This window comes from Anser anser (genome assembly GCF_964211835.1).
Source record: "Anser anser genome assembly, chromosome: 2".
NCBI classification, from domain to species: Eukaryota; Metazoa; Chordata; class Aves; order Anseriformes; family Anatidae; genus Anser; species Anser anser.
Genome location: NC_139721.1, coordinates 103967973 through 103984207, shown reverse-complemented (window position 1 = coordinate 103984207; position 16235 = coordinate 103967973). Strand labels below are relative to the sequence as shown.

Sequence of the window (16235 nt, the reverse complement as noted above, 5' to 3'; positions counted from 1 at the left end):
AAATAATACCTAAATCTCATATCCCCCAAAATATGATGTTAAATTGTGAACTTCTCACTATTCATCTGAAAGGCTGGATTTACCTCCAGTAAAGTTATTTTACAGTGTAATCTTATGTTTTACTGCTATCCAGTGTGATGTAAGCTTTCAGGTCCTCATCAGTTTTTGCAATAAAACTGCCAACTCGTATAGGCTTTGAACTGGGTCCTAATACAGTGTGCATGAAGCTTTTGGTTTTGCATCTACTTTTTAGTGATGACTTAGGCTTGGAACATCTCAGCACTTTGGTGAACTCATGGGATTATACTCCTCAGCTTCATTGCCTTCTGGAAATCTGTGTCTTAAGTGTGTATCCTCAGGAGAACCTGAATATAAAATTTTCAATGAAAATTCTTGGCAAAAGGCAGATGGTGGTGATTTTTTTCTTATCTAGGAGGGAGGAATAGAGGACACCTTGAAAACTGGTACAGCCTGGTGTTCTTCCCGCAGGCACGTTGTGGATGATACACAGACTGTATTTTATAAGCACAACTTCTGATTCTGTTTACAGCCTTGCTATGAAGAGAGATGTTGAGTGGAAGTTTATTCCCCTTGAGAACACAGTTTTTTTCAATAAATTCTAGATTGTCTCCTAGAAATATTTCTATTTGGAAATTTCATATTGAGGCTCTCTCACAGCCTTATTAAAGGGAGGTTTTGAAATCAATGTACTTGTTTCTTCATCACTTTTATGAACTGTGAAACTGCTGCTAAGCCATCTTCATTCATAACCATACTGTTTCCGTATGGATTTTGATATTTCTGTTCGGGGAAGATGGTATTGTTTTTTTCCATTTGCTCTATTTGCAGAGAATTGATGGAACCATAGAATGTCCTAAGTTGGAAGGGACCCACAAGGATCATTGAGTCCAACTCCTGGGTCACCAATGACCACCCAAAAATCAGACCATGTGTCTGAGCATTGTCCAAACACTTCTTGAACTCCATCAGGCTCGGTGCCGTGACCACTGCCCTGGGGAGCCTGTCCCAGTGCCCAACCACCCTCTCAGCGCAGAACCTTTTCCTAACACCCAGCCTGACCCTCCCCTTCTGTCCCTCAGGTCCTGTCACTGTCCCCAGAGAGCACAGAGCCTCTGCTTCCTCTCGGTTCAGACAAGAAATACCATTTTGCATTCAGAGTAACATTTCCATTCTTTCAGATTTCTAGCCTGGCTTGCCGCTGACTCTGCCTGTCCAAATAAATGGTCTTTGTGTCCTGTGGTGATTTAACGTGTTGGGTCATCAATATAACTAAAAACTTCCCCAAAATGATTGGTTTTGGTGACTGTTTCTTTTGAAAATGTTAACTTGGACCTCTTATTTTAAAAATGAAAATATCGTATTTTGTTCTTCATTATGAACTTTTCTACTCTTTTTAAAAGTACAAATAACAAAATAAATGTATGTTTGACAAAATTACACCATAGACCTGATCTGTCATGTCTGTCTGTTAATTTATACTAGCTGACCTTCCTTCTTGACTGTTGGAAGATCTGGCATAAAGAAAGTACCTAGGAAGAATTTTATTTCCATTTTAGATTTATTCTGTGTGGCAAGATTTGGGGGATCAAGATAGTTCTGATGCAGAACTCTTCTCCTCCTGAAAGGTTCAATACTTTTTAATATCAAAATTATTGTTCATTCTTAGAGCTGTGTTTAGGTGCCAGTACCAGAGCTATATCAGTGCAAATCCATCACTTCTGTTGAAGTCATTCTTGTCTTTGTTAATAGAAATACCAGTGTGTATGTACTTGTAGCTATTGCAAATATGAAATAAACCAGGTGACATTACAAACTTCATAGTTGATTTTATATTTCCAGTTTCTTGGGAAAACTTCCATTGCCAAAATTTGAGAGTTAAGAGAAAAGACAAGGCATGTGGGTCAGTCAAATACAAGGGGTGAAACTGTCATTAAAGAAGTTATTACCATCTACCAGTGTTTTAGACAAGTAATTCCAAGATGCTGGCTTATTTTGAGTGTTTTAAAGTATTAACTTAAGTTGGTCTAGTTTCAAAATACGTGCTCATTTCTCAAATTAAGTTGGCTTATGCTGCCTTTAAAGAACACCCCATAAAACTTTTTTTTGTTGATGTTCAGAGTGAATATTTCCTTCTTCTTTTGTCCATTTCTCTTGATTCTGTTTTTATTAGTTTACTGTTGTTATTGTTTGGTTGAAAATCTATTGAACCATTTATCTGTTAAGAGTAGGGAAAAATATCTATACACAAGACTACACAGTATGGCTATAGGGCAACTATGTTGTAAAGACATTAGAAAATAGATTACAGAGAGCAATTTTATATGGATTAGGATTTTTGTTGTTGTTGTTGACACATATTTCCAAACGGCTTTTAAAGTAAAATTATTCTTTTAAATAGCTTACACAATTTTTCAAGAAAGTGTTGGTGCCAGCTTGATTTGTTTAAAATCAAGCTTTGTTTAAAAATCTATGCATTGTAATATTCTACTTCAAAAAAAAAAAAAGAGTTTCTGACTTTCATGTGTTCTGAAATTTCCTTAACACACAAAAGTTTTTGTTACTGTCATATATACGGTTGTCTGGGAATCTATTCCGTGCTGCTAAGGAATGGTGTGTATTTTAGTAACCTGAGAATTAATACATTTTGTGCTATTTAAGATAAGTATGTGATTACTTTTTTTGATGAGTTGTAGACTACTGCAAATCCAATTTAGGCAAACAAAATTTGAAATATAAATGTGTTAGCTGAAAATATTTAATCATAGTCATGAATATGAACTTATCACGCACAATGCCTTACGCTTGCAGGTTGGCTTGAATTATTAATGTATATTGTTCAGTGGAAGCAGAACAGACAGTAGCACTAACTCTGGTCTGATGAGGAACATAGTCTTGTTGGTGGTCTTGAGCAGCAGGAGGTTATTTCTCTTTCTTCGCCGCCTCGGTGCTGCCAGCCACCCTTTTCCATATGCTGCCTCCCTGCTTGCCCCATCTTCTGTTCACTGTAGGACAGGGAGTGGTGGTTGCGTGGGGGTTGCTGCTGGTAGCATTGAATCAATGACACAAGACCAAAAAATGAGCTTTTTTCATATTACAGCTTGGTCCTTTTTGCAAATGTATATGTTCTAAAACTAATAAAAAATATTTTTGATTTTTTTTTCTTTTTGTAAGAATAGAATTGGTTTGTTTCTAATGTTTGTCTGATAACAATTCTGGCTGGCAATTAAAATAGCAGACAGCTGCATTATTCCATCACTTCTGTAGCTGTTTATCTTCATTGTGTCAGAAATCAATGTTGCTACAATGGAAAACATGAAATGAAGAAATAAAAAGTTGCACTCAGAGCTAGAAGTCAGTGCATGTTACACTGAATTATTAAACAATATAATTTTAAAACTTCAGAAATAAAATTGATGTTGAAGCATCTCCATTTAACTTGCTAAGTCAGGTAATGGATGCAGAAAAAAAGCTCACCGCACTCACTTTCAGTTACTTTACGTTCAATTATATTTTGATGTATGTGTTTGTTTTAGGTTTAGGACACCAGTAAGACAAGTTACAATAAAGTTTTGTTAGTGAGGGGTATTGTACTTATGAAGCAATAAAAGAAGATGGTATTTGACAGGCAACCTGATGGGATACATTATGAGGGATAGCAGGCATGGTGTCTGTATGCAGTTTGATGTTTGAGGCTAAGCAGATTCTTCACCAGTGGTCATGGGGTTACATAGGAGGCATTTGTATCTATAGCGAGTGGCGATGGAGTTGTTGACGAGAAAACAGAGGAGTTAATGGTGGCATTGCTTCTTCTACATGTTTCTTTTCCACTGTAAGGTCATCATACACCTTCCCACCTCCAAATCGAGGTTAGCTGTGCTTTTCTCAGCTCTGAGTGTTGTTAAAGCACTGGTTTCAGCTTCAGTCTTAGAGTTGGTCCCAAGATCTTTAACAATGGCCACGATTTTGACAGCTTCTGTCCTTTGGAGGGGGTGCAGCATGTTGTGCTGAGCCCCCATGCCAGTTAGTTCCTGCTGTAACACCTTTCTCAGTCTTAATAATGGCGGTTTGATTGGCGTGTGACCCAAGTGCGGGCCGCAGGAGTGTGGAATCACTCTAGGCCAAGTCTGGGCCCTAAAGGGGAATAGTACCAGCACTGCAAGCTCTATCTCAGAGAATCATTAAGGTTGGAAAAGATCTCCAAGGTCATCTGGTCCAACCATCACCCTACCACCAATGTCACCCACTAAACCATGTCCCTAAGCACCACATCCAACCTTTCCTTGAACACCCCCAGGGACAGTGACTCCACCACCTCCCTGGGCAACCTGTTCCAGTGCCTGACTACTCCTTCTGAGAAATGTCTCCTAATTTCCAACCTGAACCTCCCCTGGCAAAACTTGAGGCCATTCCCTCTAGTCCTATCTCTAGCTACCTGCGAGAAGAGGCTGACCCCAGCTCCCCACAGCCTCCCTTAAGGATGGCACGCTGATGTGAGGATGAGGACCTCAGGCGCCGACTGCACGTGTCCCTGGGAAGAGCCACGGTCCAGGGCAGGTCCCTACCCAGTGGGGGCACTCGCATGTTTGTCTGCAAACCAGGATCCCGCCCAGCTCCTGGGAGACCTGCCAGCAATAGGATGCAAAACTGTGATCGTGGAGAGCTTGGACTCCTTTTCACCCTGAAAAAGAAGCTATTTAAGGCACATTTAGAACCTACCTCCTACATTTCAGCAGCATGTTTGGTTCGTGAAGATCTTTGATGTGACAAATTATTCTTTAAAGATAATCAAAACAAATAGTTTAGCAGGAAGAAAGGATTAACATCATGCACTTTAGTGCATTTTTCCTTTTTTTGGTGTGTGTGTGTGTATCCCAATCAGTGTTTTTACTGTTACCTGGTAATAATAGATGTATGCTCAGGGCAAAAAGAAAAGCTGATTAAATGTTACATTATTGGTTTAGCTGTCATTTTTCAAGCAGAGCGTAAAAAGGAGGAAATGAAAAGAAATAAACTTCTTTCTGATTCTTTCCCCAGTGGCATCAAGACACATAGCCTTGTCATAAAAAGGTCACTTAGATTTTAGTGTAAATGATGGCAACAAGTACTTTGTTTTATGTCTGGGCTCCGTCCTTCTGGTTTTAGCTCCAAGACAGCACGGGGCTGCTCCCACTGCTGGGGCTTGCAGAGCATGTTTCAACCATGGGTATAAGGCAGCTTGGCAAGAACCGGAGTTCCCTATCTTGACAGAATGTGAGAAGAATGACAGGAAAGAAAAGAGAAAATCATATACTAAGTGAGGGTTGCAGGAATATTAAATCTAACATCTGACAAGAGATTACTTCAAACCCAGCAGCCTTGAATATGAATCATTGTAATGAACTCTGCGTGGAGCTGTACCTGAAGACAGTCCAGAAACTCAGTCTAGTGAAAACATAGTTGCTCTCTTGCCTCTGTCTCTGACAGCACATTACTCCTGGTATATTTACTGATACTCCGAGGTTTTTTTGCTTGCACTTGTGTTTTTTGGTACCTAAGAATTTATTTTGAAAAAGGGTCGATCTGGTCTTTTTTTATGTTCATTTTCCAAAGTGAGCATTGAGATTTTAATTTTTTTTAGGATGTTTTTGTTTGTTTAAGTAAGGTATTGATTCGAGGATTGTGTAACTTTTTTTTTTTTTTTACTTTTTTTTTTGATAAAGTGGAGGGGAAGCTATTGTCTATGGGAAAAATTAAACAATTTTCCCATTGTTTCATTTCTATGTGACCATGTTATCTTGGTATTAAATGAACATGCTGAGAAAAGAATAATGTTTCCTAATTCATCAGCACATTGGTTCCTTCGTAGTGTTTTCATATTTAATTGCTTAATGAATCCTGCCTCTGCTTAGCTGAGATCTCTATGACTTTCACAGCTCAAAGTAGAGTGATTAAAGATGTTCAGGAGTTTTGCAGGAAACATATAATTACCTTGCTAGATGTGCAGTAATTTTTCATCTGAGATTCATAATCCGTTCCATACAAAAGCAGGCTGCCAGCTCTGGTGTTGATGAACCTTTTACTTACCTTTCCTGGTCTTTTATGTTTGTTGAGCGATAAAGATTGTGTAGAAGTCAGGTACAAGACATTGGTAGCTGAGGGACCTTTCTTGGATACACAGACAATTTAAGAATTTGTAAAACTGCAAATTGCTCGTGGGCTGGAAGTATGTATGTGGAACTGTTAATCACCACAGGCAGAAAAAAAAAGAGGAATTTTTGGTGACATCCCTAATGGGCACAATCCTAGAAAGTGCTGAATAGTCCTACAGTCCTTCATTAACTTGCAGCAACACAAAAGTGAACCTGTAATAGCAGCTTTGAAAGCACCTGTTTATCTCTTTTAATTTCACCTGAATATCCCGAGAGCAGGTGACCTTCTTCACCACGCTTATTTAAAGCCCTGTGGACACTTTCACATTTAAAATACCAGTGACAAGAGCTAAGCCTTTTCAGTTTTAGACAACTTAACTTAAGAATAAACCTAGTTAAAATAGTTTAAAAGCACCTTAGCAAGACCAGTGTCCAGCTGCAAAGCAGGAAACTACTGTGGACTGACAGAGAAGTGAATTGCTAAAAGAGCGGCAAAAAAGTACCAAAAGAAAGATGTCTGTGTTGAATTGTATTTGGCATATAATAGCAGTAGCATATAGCCCGGATAACACAGGTAGAAAGAAACACATGGGTGGGAGGGAATAGTTTGAGATGCAGATATATCCTCTGGCTAGCAATCTGCAGCTGTACAAAGCTGTGGATTTGTCAAACATGTTTTTGCAGTTTCTGCAAGACAAAGAAGGAAAAGAGAAAGCATATAAATACGGATTATGCATTCTGTTGTTGGCAATTGATATTTTTAATTAATGCTGAAACAAAAATGTGTTAGCCAAATGTATCAAGCAAACCGAGCAATTCTCTGCATATCTACTATATATTATCACTTTTATATTACTGCCAAAGTTCCTAGTTGTTAATTATGCAGTGTTCTCTTATGTGTAGATTATGCTGGCAGGTTAATTATGGTTACCAGGTTACTGAATCAATAAGTGAATGAGGAAAACAGATTGCATACCTAGAAGAATTATGTAAAATTAGAAGAGGAACATGGGGATATACTAAGGGAGGTTTAGGGGAGATGTCATAAATTTGAATTGTCACAAAGACATAGGTCAATTTCAAAACTTTGAAAAAAGAAAAATAAATGATAATTGCAAGGAATAATAGAATTTATTCTTTTTTTTTTCTTCCCAAGAGTTGGTGCTTTCTATAAATAAACGTATTCCCTTTTACTCCATTTTGCCCTTTTTATACACTGATCTTACTTAGTCTACAAGAATTACACCTGTTCTGTACAGACTTTTCCCCTGCCTGAATCTGCAGGACTGTTAAATGTGTGACAAAATACTTGCCTTTTTTCTGGAAAAAAACTCAGAGCGAAGACTTTCCTTTTCATGTTTGATATGCTGTTCATATCCTGTCTCACAGTTACAGGGAGTTATTTGTATTTGCTAAAAGAGATTCTCTTTGCTTTCATTATTGTGTTAGAATAATTTTTGTATTCACTAGCAGCCCTAAAATTTGCCTCTAGACTTCCGTTAGGGAGGGACTCTTTCATTGGTTCCTACCGGAAGAGACACCATTTTAGATGAACATTATTACTCGGAAGGACTTTGGTTTCTTCATTCCTGTTGACTCTGAAATTCTTTCAGAGATGCTGTGGGCTCCTAATACATTTTTGACATAACTCCTTCTGAGCATAGGCAGAACTGAAGGATATTTACTCTGACTGTAATTTAAAACACTACTGGATTCAACATTTGCCGCTTCCAGTAACTTGGGAAGCAGTTGTTGGCCGTGGCATTGGCTTTGCCCTTTTATACTCTTCCACTACTCAGCACATTGAGACAGATGACTCCTGGGTTAGGTCTCTCATTTGCTAGTTCACTGAATGACACTGGAGTTATATCAGAAATGAATGTGATGCATAGAGATGTGTGGTAATTTGACAAACTGAGCTATTTCTGAGGAATGGAGCTTATCACAGAATATTCAGATTGGAAAAGCTGTAATTGTCGGTATTTCCAAGGAGTGCAGACCTGTACATTGAGCTCATGCTACAGTGCACTTGTGCCCTTGTGCTCTTTGTGTCACCTCTTCTCATCATAAAAGCATGAAGCTGTACCTTGGGTCTGTCCAGCCGAGCAAGGTGGCTAAGGGCATGTGTTTCCTCTGCTTCCAGCTGGGCTGGCTGAAAAAGCTACAACCCCCACCTGCAAGTCACGGCATCTTCCCTGGAGGTGATGGTCCTCCTGACCCGTCAGAGCTCAGTGAGCTACTGGGACGACCATTCCTTAGTCTGGTTTAGTTCACAGAGGTGAGATTATCCAAAATCCTTTAAATAATGTCTTTACCAACATGGTTCTTTCTGACTTGAATAAGCTAAAGAACATGCAATACACCTGGCAAATGTGAGGGCTCTTCAGTAATGGGATAGTAACCTTTAGAGTCAGAAGAGAAGGTGTCTGCAAGACCTGCTATGTTTTGGCTGACCACGTAAGTTATTCTTCCTTCTCAAAGCCCTGCCATCCATTTTGGTTGTGCTGGAAGATAACTTCTCTTTGACTCATGCAATGCTTAGCACTTCATCTGTCTTTTTTCACCTTCTTATTTGTGTTTTTATTTTTTTCCATCTATTTAAACTGCAAACTTCTTGGAAGAAAGTATCTCTGTTTTCACAATGCCAAGCAAAACAAAGCCCTGATCTTGTTCAGGTCCTTCAGTTTCTGCTGAAATAATTAATGAGGTTTTGTGTGAGCTGTTACAGAGTGTCTAGAGACTGTTAGATTTGCCTTCACAGTTGCTGTGCTGCACCTTGGCCAAATTGCTGTTTGTAAAGCAATTTTTGTCCCTAATATAAAAGACACTGTATAAAATCAGTTCCTATTATCTTTCCATATAAATTTTCCATCTGTATTGTAAGTTTAGAATTGCTGACTATCTCCTTAAATACTTCCAGATAATAATGTTACATGTTCTTCCAGCTAATATAAATCATTACTTTTTATCAATCAATGCTTGGTGGTGGTAGAAATAATATGATTTACTGGCCTCCAGCCAATCAGTTAATTACCTGCTAGTTACTTAAAGCACTTGGGGCTTTGGTTCGTTCCAGTGTAAGTTATTAACTTGCTGGTAAAGGATCAGTACCTCATAAATAGTTTCTCTAAATAACTTTACAATGCTGCTGAAGTGATAAGAATAAATATGTGAGGGAAAACTTTAAATTCCAGTTACATAAGGTGACTATTTTGATTTGAGATATCAAATATCAGCCCTGTATCCAGCATACAAATGTCATAGTCTTGTTGTTAGGCACCTATTGATCTTTGAAAGAATCTCAGTAGTTCACAAGTACTGGAAGTAGTTCCCATGTACTGGAAGTAGTTCACATGTACTGGACTGAATGAAGATTGACTTTTATTATTTTTTTCCATAACACTCAGTTTCTTTGGGTTTTGGTCATGTGCTTTTGAAATAATGCCAGCTGTAGTATTAGGCCAGGCATACCTTTTGGTAAGTTCACTGAGATACTTTACAATAGTTAAGGCTCTGGCTGTCTTAAAGCAACTGAGACAGGTAACAGACTTTTTTGTGTCTCATTTTCTGTATCTCGTCCCTTCTTTTTCTCCACAGAAGTCATAAGCCACTTATTTGTTTAAAATATGGGAGAATAGATTTAAAAAATCACTGTTCTCAGAAGGAAAAGGCTGTGGCTCTGTTTGGCTGGGGAAGCATTCTTTAGGCAGCTTGTGTACCTGAAGTTAGAAAATAATTTTTCTGCAGACTTTGTACAGTTTGGGTTACAAAGAACGTCTCAACTGATAAATTGCTTTTGTAGCTCCAGGGGAGAGAAGAGATTTTGTAATTGGTAAGGTCCTAGGCCTTGCGTAGATCTATTATATCTGCTAAATAAAACGATGGGCAAGATAGCTAATTTAAGGACAGATATACAGACTCTTTGCAAAGGATTGTTACAAAATTGTGTGAGCTGAACTCCCTGAGAGAACTTAGCAAATATGCCTAGGTGAAAGGAATTACATTAATCCAGTTTCAGTTGTAACCTCAAGTGAGAAAAGTTAAAAGCTTCCTGTCAAACACAGGAGAAAAAAAAAAAAGAAAAAAAAAAAAAAAAAAGGATGTTCTTGTCTTGTGATGTTATATTCATCAGGATGGGCGAGGAACCTGGTAAGAGCCTGAAGCAGTGAATCACCATTGTAAATGGCTGGCCAGCTACCATCATTTAGAAATTATTTCAGCTAATAAGATTTGTCAAGATCAAATCTGTTTGACCTTGCCTTGTTAGTATGGGTTTGAATGGTGGCTGAAAGAAGTGAGAGAAGTAGGATGAGGAGACAGAACAGAGCACAGTCTGCACAAGGAGACTGAGAAAAGTAGTGCTTACAGCAGTGGGCATTGTAATTATATGGATAAGAGAGATAGGGGTCATGGGAGCAGGAGCAATGCTAGAAAAGATGCTGAGAAGTTTAATGCTAGTTCTCCAGCCCTACAGATTCTTATAGCCTGCAGAAAAGAAGCTGCTGTACCCAAAACTACCCACATGATGAACTGGCAGTATTTGTGCTGCTCTGCTCTTTTGTTTTTTACCAAGAAGCCTCAGCCAAGGTTGCATTGTACCGGGTGGTGGTTGTAACATAAAGAATATTCCCTGTGCTGGGAGTTCTGCAGAAAAATGAAAAAGAATGGCTTAAAGAGGAGAGTAGATACAGAGGTGCAGACATGAATTTTGTTGTCCAAATTTGTATAGTGTGGCTAAGTTGATTACTAAGCTAGGGAGGGAGTCCAGATTTCCCAATGAATGAGTGCCAAGCAGAAAAATGTAGTTTTGCATCACTGTTGAGAGACAATTCTAAATGAAGGGAAAAAAAAAAAAAAGAAAAGAAAAGAAAAGAAAAAAGCAGCTTTAGCTGAAAATTGGATTCTTAGCAGCAGGAAGTGCCTGATCTGATTATTTACACCTTTTTTCCCAAAACTTTGGCAGGCTGTTCTTTTTCTTTGCCTCTCCTTGTTTTTCTGTTCCCCTCCACAAATACTCTGACTTTCAGTCCTCTCAAATCTACCAGCCCGTCTCTCTTTGCTCACAGAACTGGAAGGAATGCTCTGCACTAGTGCAAAAATGATAGCTTCTTTCATCCTGCACGCTGCAGTTATCTAACTTGTGCATCTCTGAACAGAACTGATAAAGACTGCTAAGACACGGTGGTCATTTTCAGTCTTTAATAGCTCGTCATACTTTAAAATTCTTGTGAAAGAGCTATGTGTTAGCTAAATGATCCTTAATAGGGGTGCTTATGAATAAAATATACCAAATTATATCTGATTTTACAATAATAGTATTAGAATACTTTTTTTTCTAAAATCTAACAAGTCTAATAAAGGGATCAAACTATAACAGCACATCTGTTCTGGTTTAAGTCAATTGGAATTAGTGGCACATGCTCTTTGCTGTCCCCAGGTTATGTATAAGCACTGAAAATGGTTGTGGTTTTGTTCCTTTCATACCGGGAATGTTCAAGATTTAATGCTCAGCCCTAGCTTTTACATCAGATGATTTGTATTAGATGATTTGAGCAGTCTGTGGAGCAGTATAGGAACTCTAGTGTTAGTACTTCTGTGTTGGGGGGGTGGGAGGGAGGAGGGGAAGAGGGAACAGGGAGTATCTTGCCTGATTTCTTTTTTTTTTTTTTCTAGTTTATATAAAGTCACCATTATGGTTTTTGTACCTGGCTGAGAAGATTGTTAGGTTTAAGGTGCAAGTTCCAACTTGCTTAGACAAGTATGTGCGCGATGATCCCTTTTCAGGTTTTGAATATTTGCCCCCCACTTAATTTAAGATGACCGAGTACTAGGTTAGGATAGATAAAAGCTATTTGGAGAGTGCAGTGGCGTAGTCAAATGAAGAGTGGCATTAGTCTGACAAAAACAGTTCAAATGTAAATTTAGAGAAAGAAGAGAATTAGTCAAGTGTGAAAAGCTAAAAGCCATATGAAATTTGAAGTTTACTCCCTACTCTGCAATAGACACTGAGTTTACACAAAAATTACAGCAACTGAGTAAACTGGTTGTGTTTTTTTGTTTGTTTGGTTGTTTGGTTGTTTTTTTTGTTTGTTTCAAATACCAATACACTGATGCTCTGTTTCTTCACTTGCAGCTGCACTCAGAGCTTGTGCTGATGGAGGTGCTAATCGTCTATATCACATCACAGAAGGAAGCCAGGACAGGTATGCTAACAGTAATCGTGATGTCATCTCTTTTAAATTAAAGTAAAATGTGGAGGAACGGGATCTGATTACTCCAGTCACTGAAGTAGCTGCCAGATCTGTACATGATACTTTAACGAACTGTGGCCACATGGTAGAAGTGAACAAAATCTGAACACCCAAGACCAATATGCATATGCACAACTCCTGAGAAAAAGCCAAATTAGTGTACTGTACTACAATTAGTTTTCAATTATGAATGTTTTTTCCATACCCATAGGTTGGCTCATACTTAATTTAATAATTTTATCTTCTGCTCAGGTCTTCAGAAGGTGAGGCTTATTTGAAATGTTTGGTGTAAAGGATTGATTAGCTAGGAACACAAAGATCAGCTAGAACTGGATTCCAAGAAGTACTTCTTCCTTGAAAACTGTTGCAATTGTTCTGTGTAAGGGCAGAAAAAGAGTGGAGAGCTGACATCCGTAACTGTCATCTCATTTTGCATGACAGCTAGCAGGGCAACGGCTATGAGAGTCATGTAGTAGCAGGTAGTATAATGCCTTCTCTGCTATATCTTTAATTACTTTTCCCAACTAAAAGTTCAAAAACATATAGGTAGCCTAAAATACCTTCTTTCCCTAAGCCCACTGTTTATAGCTTGTTTATAGCTCTGTTTTCAATCTGTCTTATTTTATGTCTCCATCAGAGCTAGGGCTTCACTGAAGCCTCTGGAAAAACTTGTGCTCTTAGCAAGAGATGACAAGAGGAACGTCTGATGTCTTTCACCGGCGCTGAAACAAACTATGTCCTCTTCATTCCTCTTCTGAGGCCTTAGAAACAATCTGCTTGCATTGTGAAGTGAGATGGGTACTAAAATAGGATGTCTACTTTTTCTTTTTAGTTATTACTGATTTAGTGTCAGGACTTCATACACATCCAAAAGCAAGTACAGAAGTTGTGTATAAATGTATGTGCTAGGAGAGGATATAAATCTGAAAGAGGAATCATAGAAAGGCTTAAGTTGGAAGGGACCTTAAGGATCATCTAGTTCCAAACCCCCTGCCATGGGCAGGGATGCCACGCACTAGACCACGTTGCCCAGGGCCTTGTCCAACCTGGTCTTGAACACCTCCAGGAATGGGGCATCCACAGCTTCTCTGGGCAACCTGTGCCAGTGCCTCACCACCCTCTGAGTGAAGAATTTCCTCCTAACCTCTAAACTAAATTTGCCCTCTTTTACTTTAAAACCATTCCCCCTTGTCCTGTCATTATCTGCCTGAGCAAAAAGTTGCTCTCCATCTTTTTTACAAGCCTCCTTTAGGTACTGACCAGCCGCAATGAGGTCACCCCAGAGCCTTCTCTTCTCCAGGCTGAACAGCCCCAGCTCTCCCAGTCTTTCTTCACAGGAGAGGTGCTCCAGCCCCCTGATCATCTTCGTGGCCCTCCCCTGGACCTGCTCTAAGAGCTCCACATCTTTCTTGTACTGGGGGCCCCAGACCTGCCTGCAGCACTCCAGGTGAGGCCCCACAAGAGCAGAGCAGAGGGGGACAATCACCTCCCTTGACCTGCTGGTCACACCTCTGTTGATGCAGCCCAGGATGCAGCTGGTCTTCTGGGCTGCAAGCATGCACTGCTGGCTCATGTTGGGCCTTTTCATCTACCAGAATCCTCAAGTCCTTCTCTGCGGGGCTACTCTCAGTGTGTTCTTCTCCCAGTCTGTCCTCGTGTCTGGGATTGCCCTGACCCAGGTGCAGCACCTTGCACCTGGCCTTGTTGAATCTCATTAAGTTCACATGGGCCCACTTCTCTAGCTAGTTCAGGTCCCTTTGGATGGCATCCCTTCCTTCTGGTGTATTGACTGCACCACTCAGCTTGGTGTCATCTGCAGACTTGTTGAGGGTGCACTCAATCCCATTTACTACATCATTGATAAAGATATTAAACAGTGCTGGTAGCAAAATACACCCCTGAAGGACACCACTTGTCACCAGCCTCCACCAGGACATAGAGCCATTGACCACCACTCTCTGGGTGCAACCTTCAAGCCAATTCCTTACTGAATGGCCCACCCTTCAAATCGATATCTCTCCACTTTGGAGATCAGGATGTCATGTGGGACAGTGTCAAAGGCCTTACAGAAATCCACGTAAATGATGTAGCTACAAGATATATATTATTCAAGATGATGTATCTTCCTGTCCTTCAAAACAAAGATGAGAATTAGAGAGGAAGACTGTAGTGTTCAAATGGAAGTTAACTTAAAATTGGTCACCTGTGAGAATTTTATTGTCTGAGATCTATGACTGCTAACACCCAGACTGAAAACTGTTGAGCACTACTAAATACTATGTGTATCCCTTACATAATCTATTTCTCTTCTCCTAGTAGTTGCTTGCAGAGCCATGCAAGCCTTAATCTTGAATACAAATGGAAATCTTTTTGACTTGCAGCAAGCGGTTCTCTTTGATAATGGTGATTCTTTCCAAGGAGACACAAAGGCAGAAAAGAAGCAACGTTTTAGAGCTTTCATTTTAACTTCTCCTGTAACCCATTCATCTGTTCTGCACACTTTTATATTCCTATTAAATAAATATAATTCAGGGGAAAATGAATTATTATACCTCGGCTGAATAGTTCTTTCAGTCTTACGTACTTGGCCCTTGGAGTATTTCTTTTCTCTGTCTTTCTTCTTTTCCTCTTAATTGCTTTGGGTAGTAGGTATATTGTACCTTCAAAGTGATTCTTATGAAATAAAAAAAAAAAAAAAAAGACCTGCATAATTTTAATTTTTGTCTTTAAAGATATCACTCTGCTGGAAAGAATATTCATTTACTTCTATGAAGCATTTTCCCTACAATTCCCTGTCCAGTGTTATTAAAGAACTGTCTGCTCAGACTCTACTGACATGTTAATCTTTTTTTTAATGCTGCCATAACCTTCTGTTTAAAATTCTATTTTATTCAAAGTCTTGATAGCTAATTGTATTTTATCAAAACCAAAAAACTGTAGTCCTTTAATTTTAGAGAGATTATTATTTGCAAGAGATTTGAATAAAGAACTTGATTGATATTTTTGGCTTGATTCTCAGTGACACCTGAGATGTCTTTCTGCTGCTCTGGCAGTGTGAAGAATCTTTTAGAATCAGAAGAAATTATAATAACATTCTCGGAAAAGGACAGCTTGCAATTTGGGACTCTTATAGGGGTTTCTTCCTTTGGAGGTAAGTGAAATTGTTGGTATTTTGAAAGGTCCATTGCAAATTCCTAGAAAAATATAGGTCTGGAAATGAACTCAAGAGACCTATCCATCTTTTTCCTTGCCTCAGGGTGAAAACAAACCTGACCATTCCATTTCTGACATGTCTAGGTAGCCGGTTCTTAAAAAATCTTTTACTGGGAATCCCTTCACCCCTATCCAGCTTCTTCTGTTTTAGTCTAAAACAGACACAGCTTGTTTGGTCTTCCCATATAGGTCACCATTTTGTTGCTCTTCTTGGCCTCTCTTCAATTAGGACAATTAAGAGATACTGTATCTGTCTTAAAGTGCTGTGGCTGAAGCTGGACAAGAGGCTCCACAAGAGACATACCCAATGGTGAACAGTTCTTTAACTTGCTTCTTGGGTCAAGTCAGCCTATGCTTTTGAATGAAAAGCAGCAAGTGTAGATTTAAAGACTCACTGCTTCCTGCCTCTGTGCTGTCATCTACTGGCAAGAAAAATGATGAATAGGTTTCTGCGCCATCCATCAGCACCTTGACTTGGTTCTGTGCTTGAGTGGTTCACCTCTTCCAATCAAGTGAAGGAAGTTCTCACCTTTCTGCTCCATAGCACAGCGTAGACTGGATTAGCAATGTGTTCATGAGGTTAGATCTGTAGGTCATGAGATTGAAGTATATAAAACGTTAC

The 16235-nt window shown here is 39.2% G+C and overlaps 1 protein-coding gene across 34 annotated transcripts in view; it reads left to right on the top strand.

Moving 5' to 3' along the window:
* Positions 1–16235, top strand: part of TPK1 (thiamin pyrophosphokinase 1) — a 327683-nt gene that overhangs the window by 113669 nt on the left and 197779 nt on the right. For 15 of the 34 annotated variants that reach the window (XR_014578877.1, XM_083822028.1, XM_083822049.1 and 12 more), the window contains 2 exons: positions 12283–12352; positions 15420–15551. Coding sequence is in view for 30 of the 34 variants with exons in the window: in XM_083822028.1 (XP_083678154.1) it covers positions 12283–12352; positions 15420–15551 (202 nt within the window). In the remaining 4 variants the exon portion in view is untranslated. Of the gene's footprint in view, positions 1–8292; positions 8428–12282; positions 12353–15419; positions 15552–16235 lie in introns of those variants that run through there. The other 19 variants (XM_083822018.1, XM_083822051.1, XM_083822034.1 and 16 more) reach the window with 5 other exon arrangements.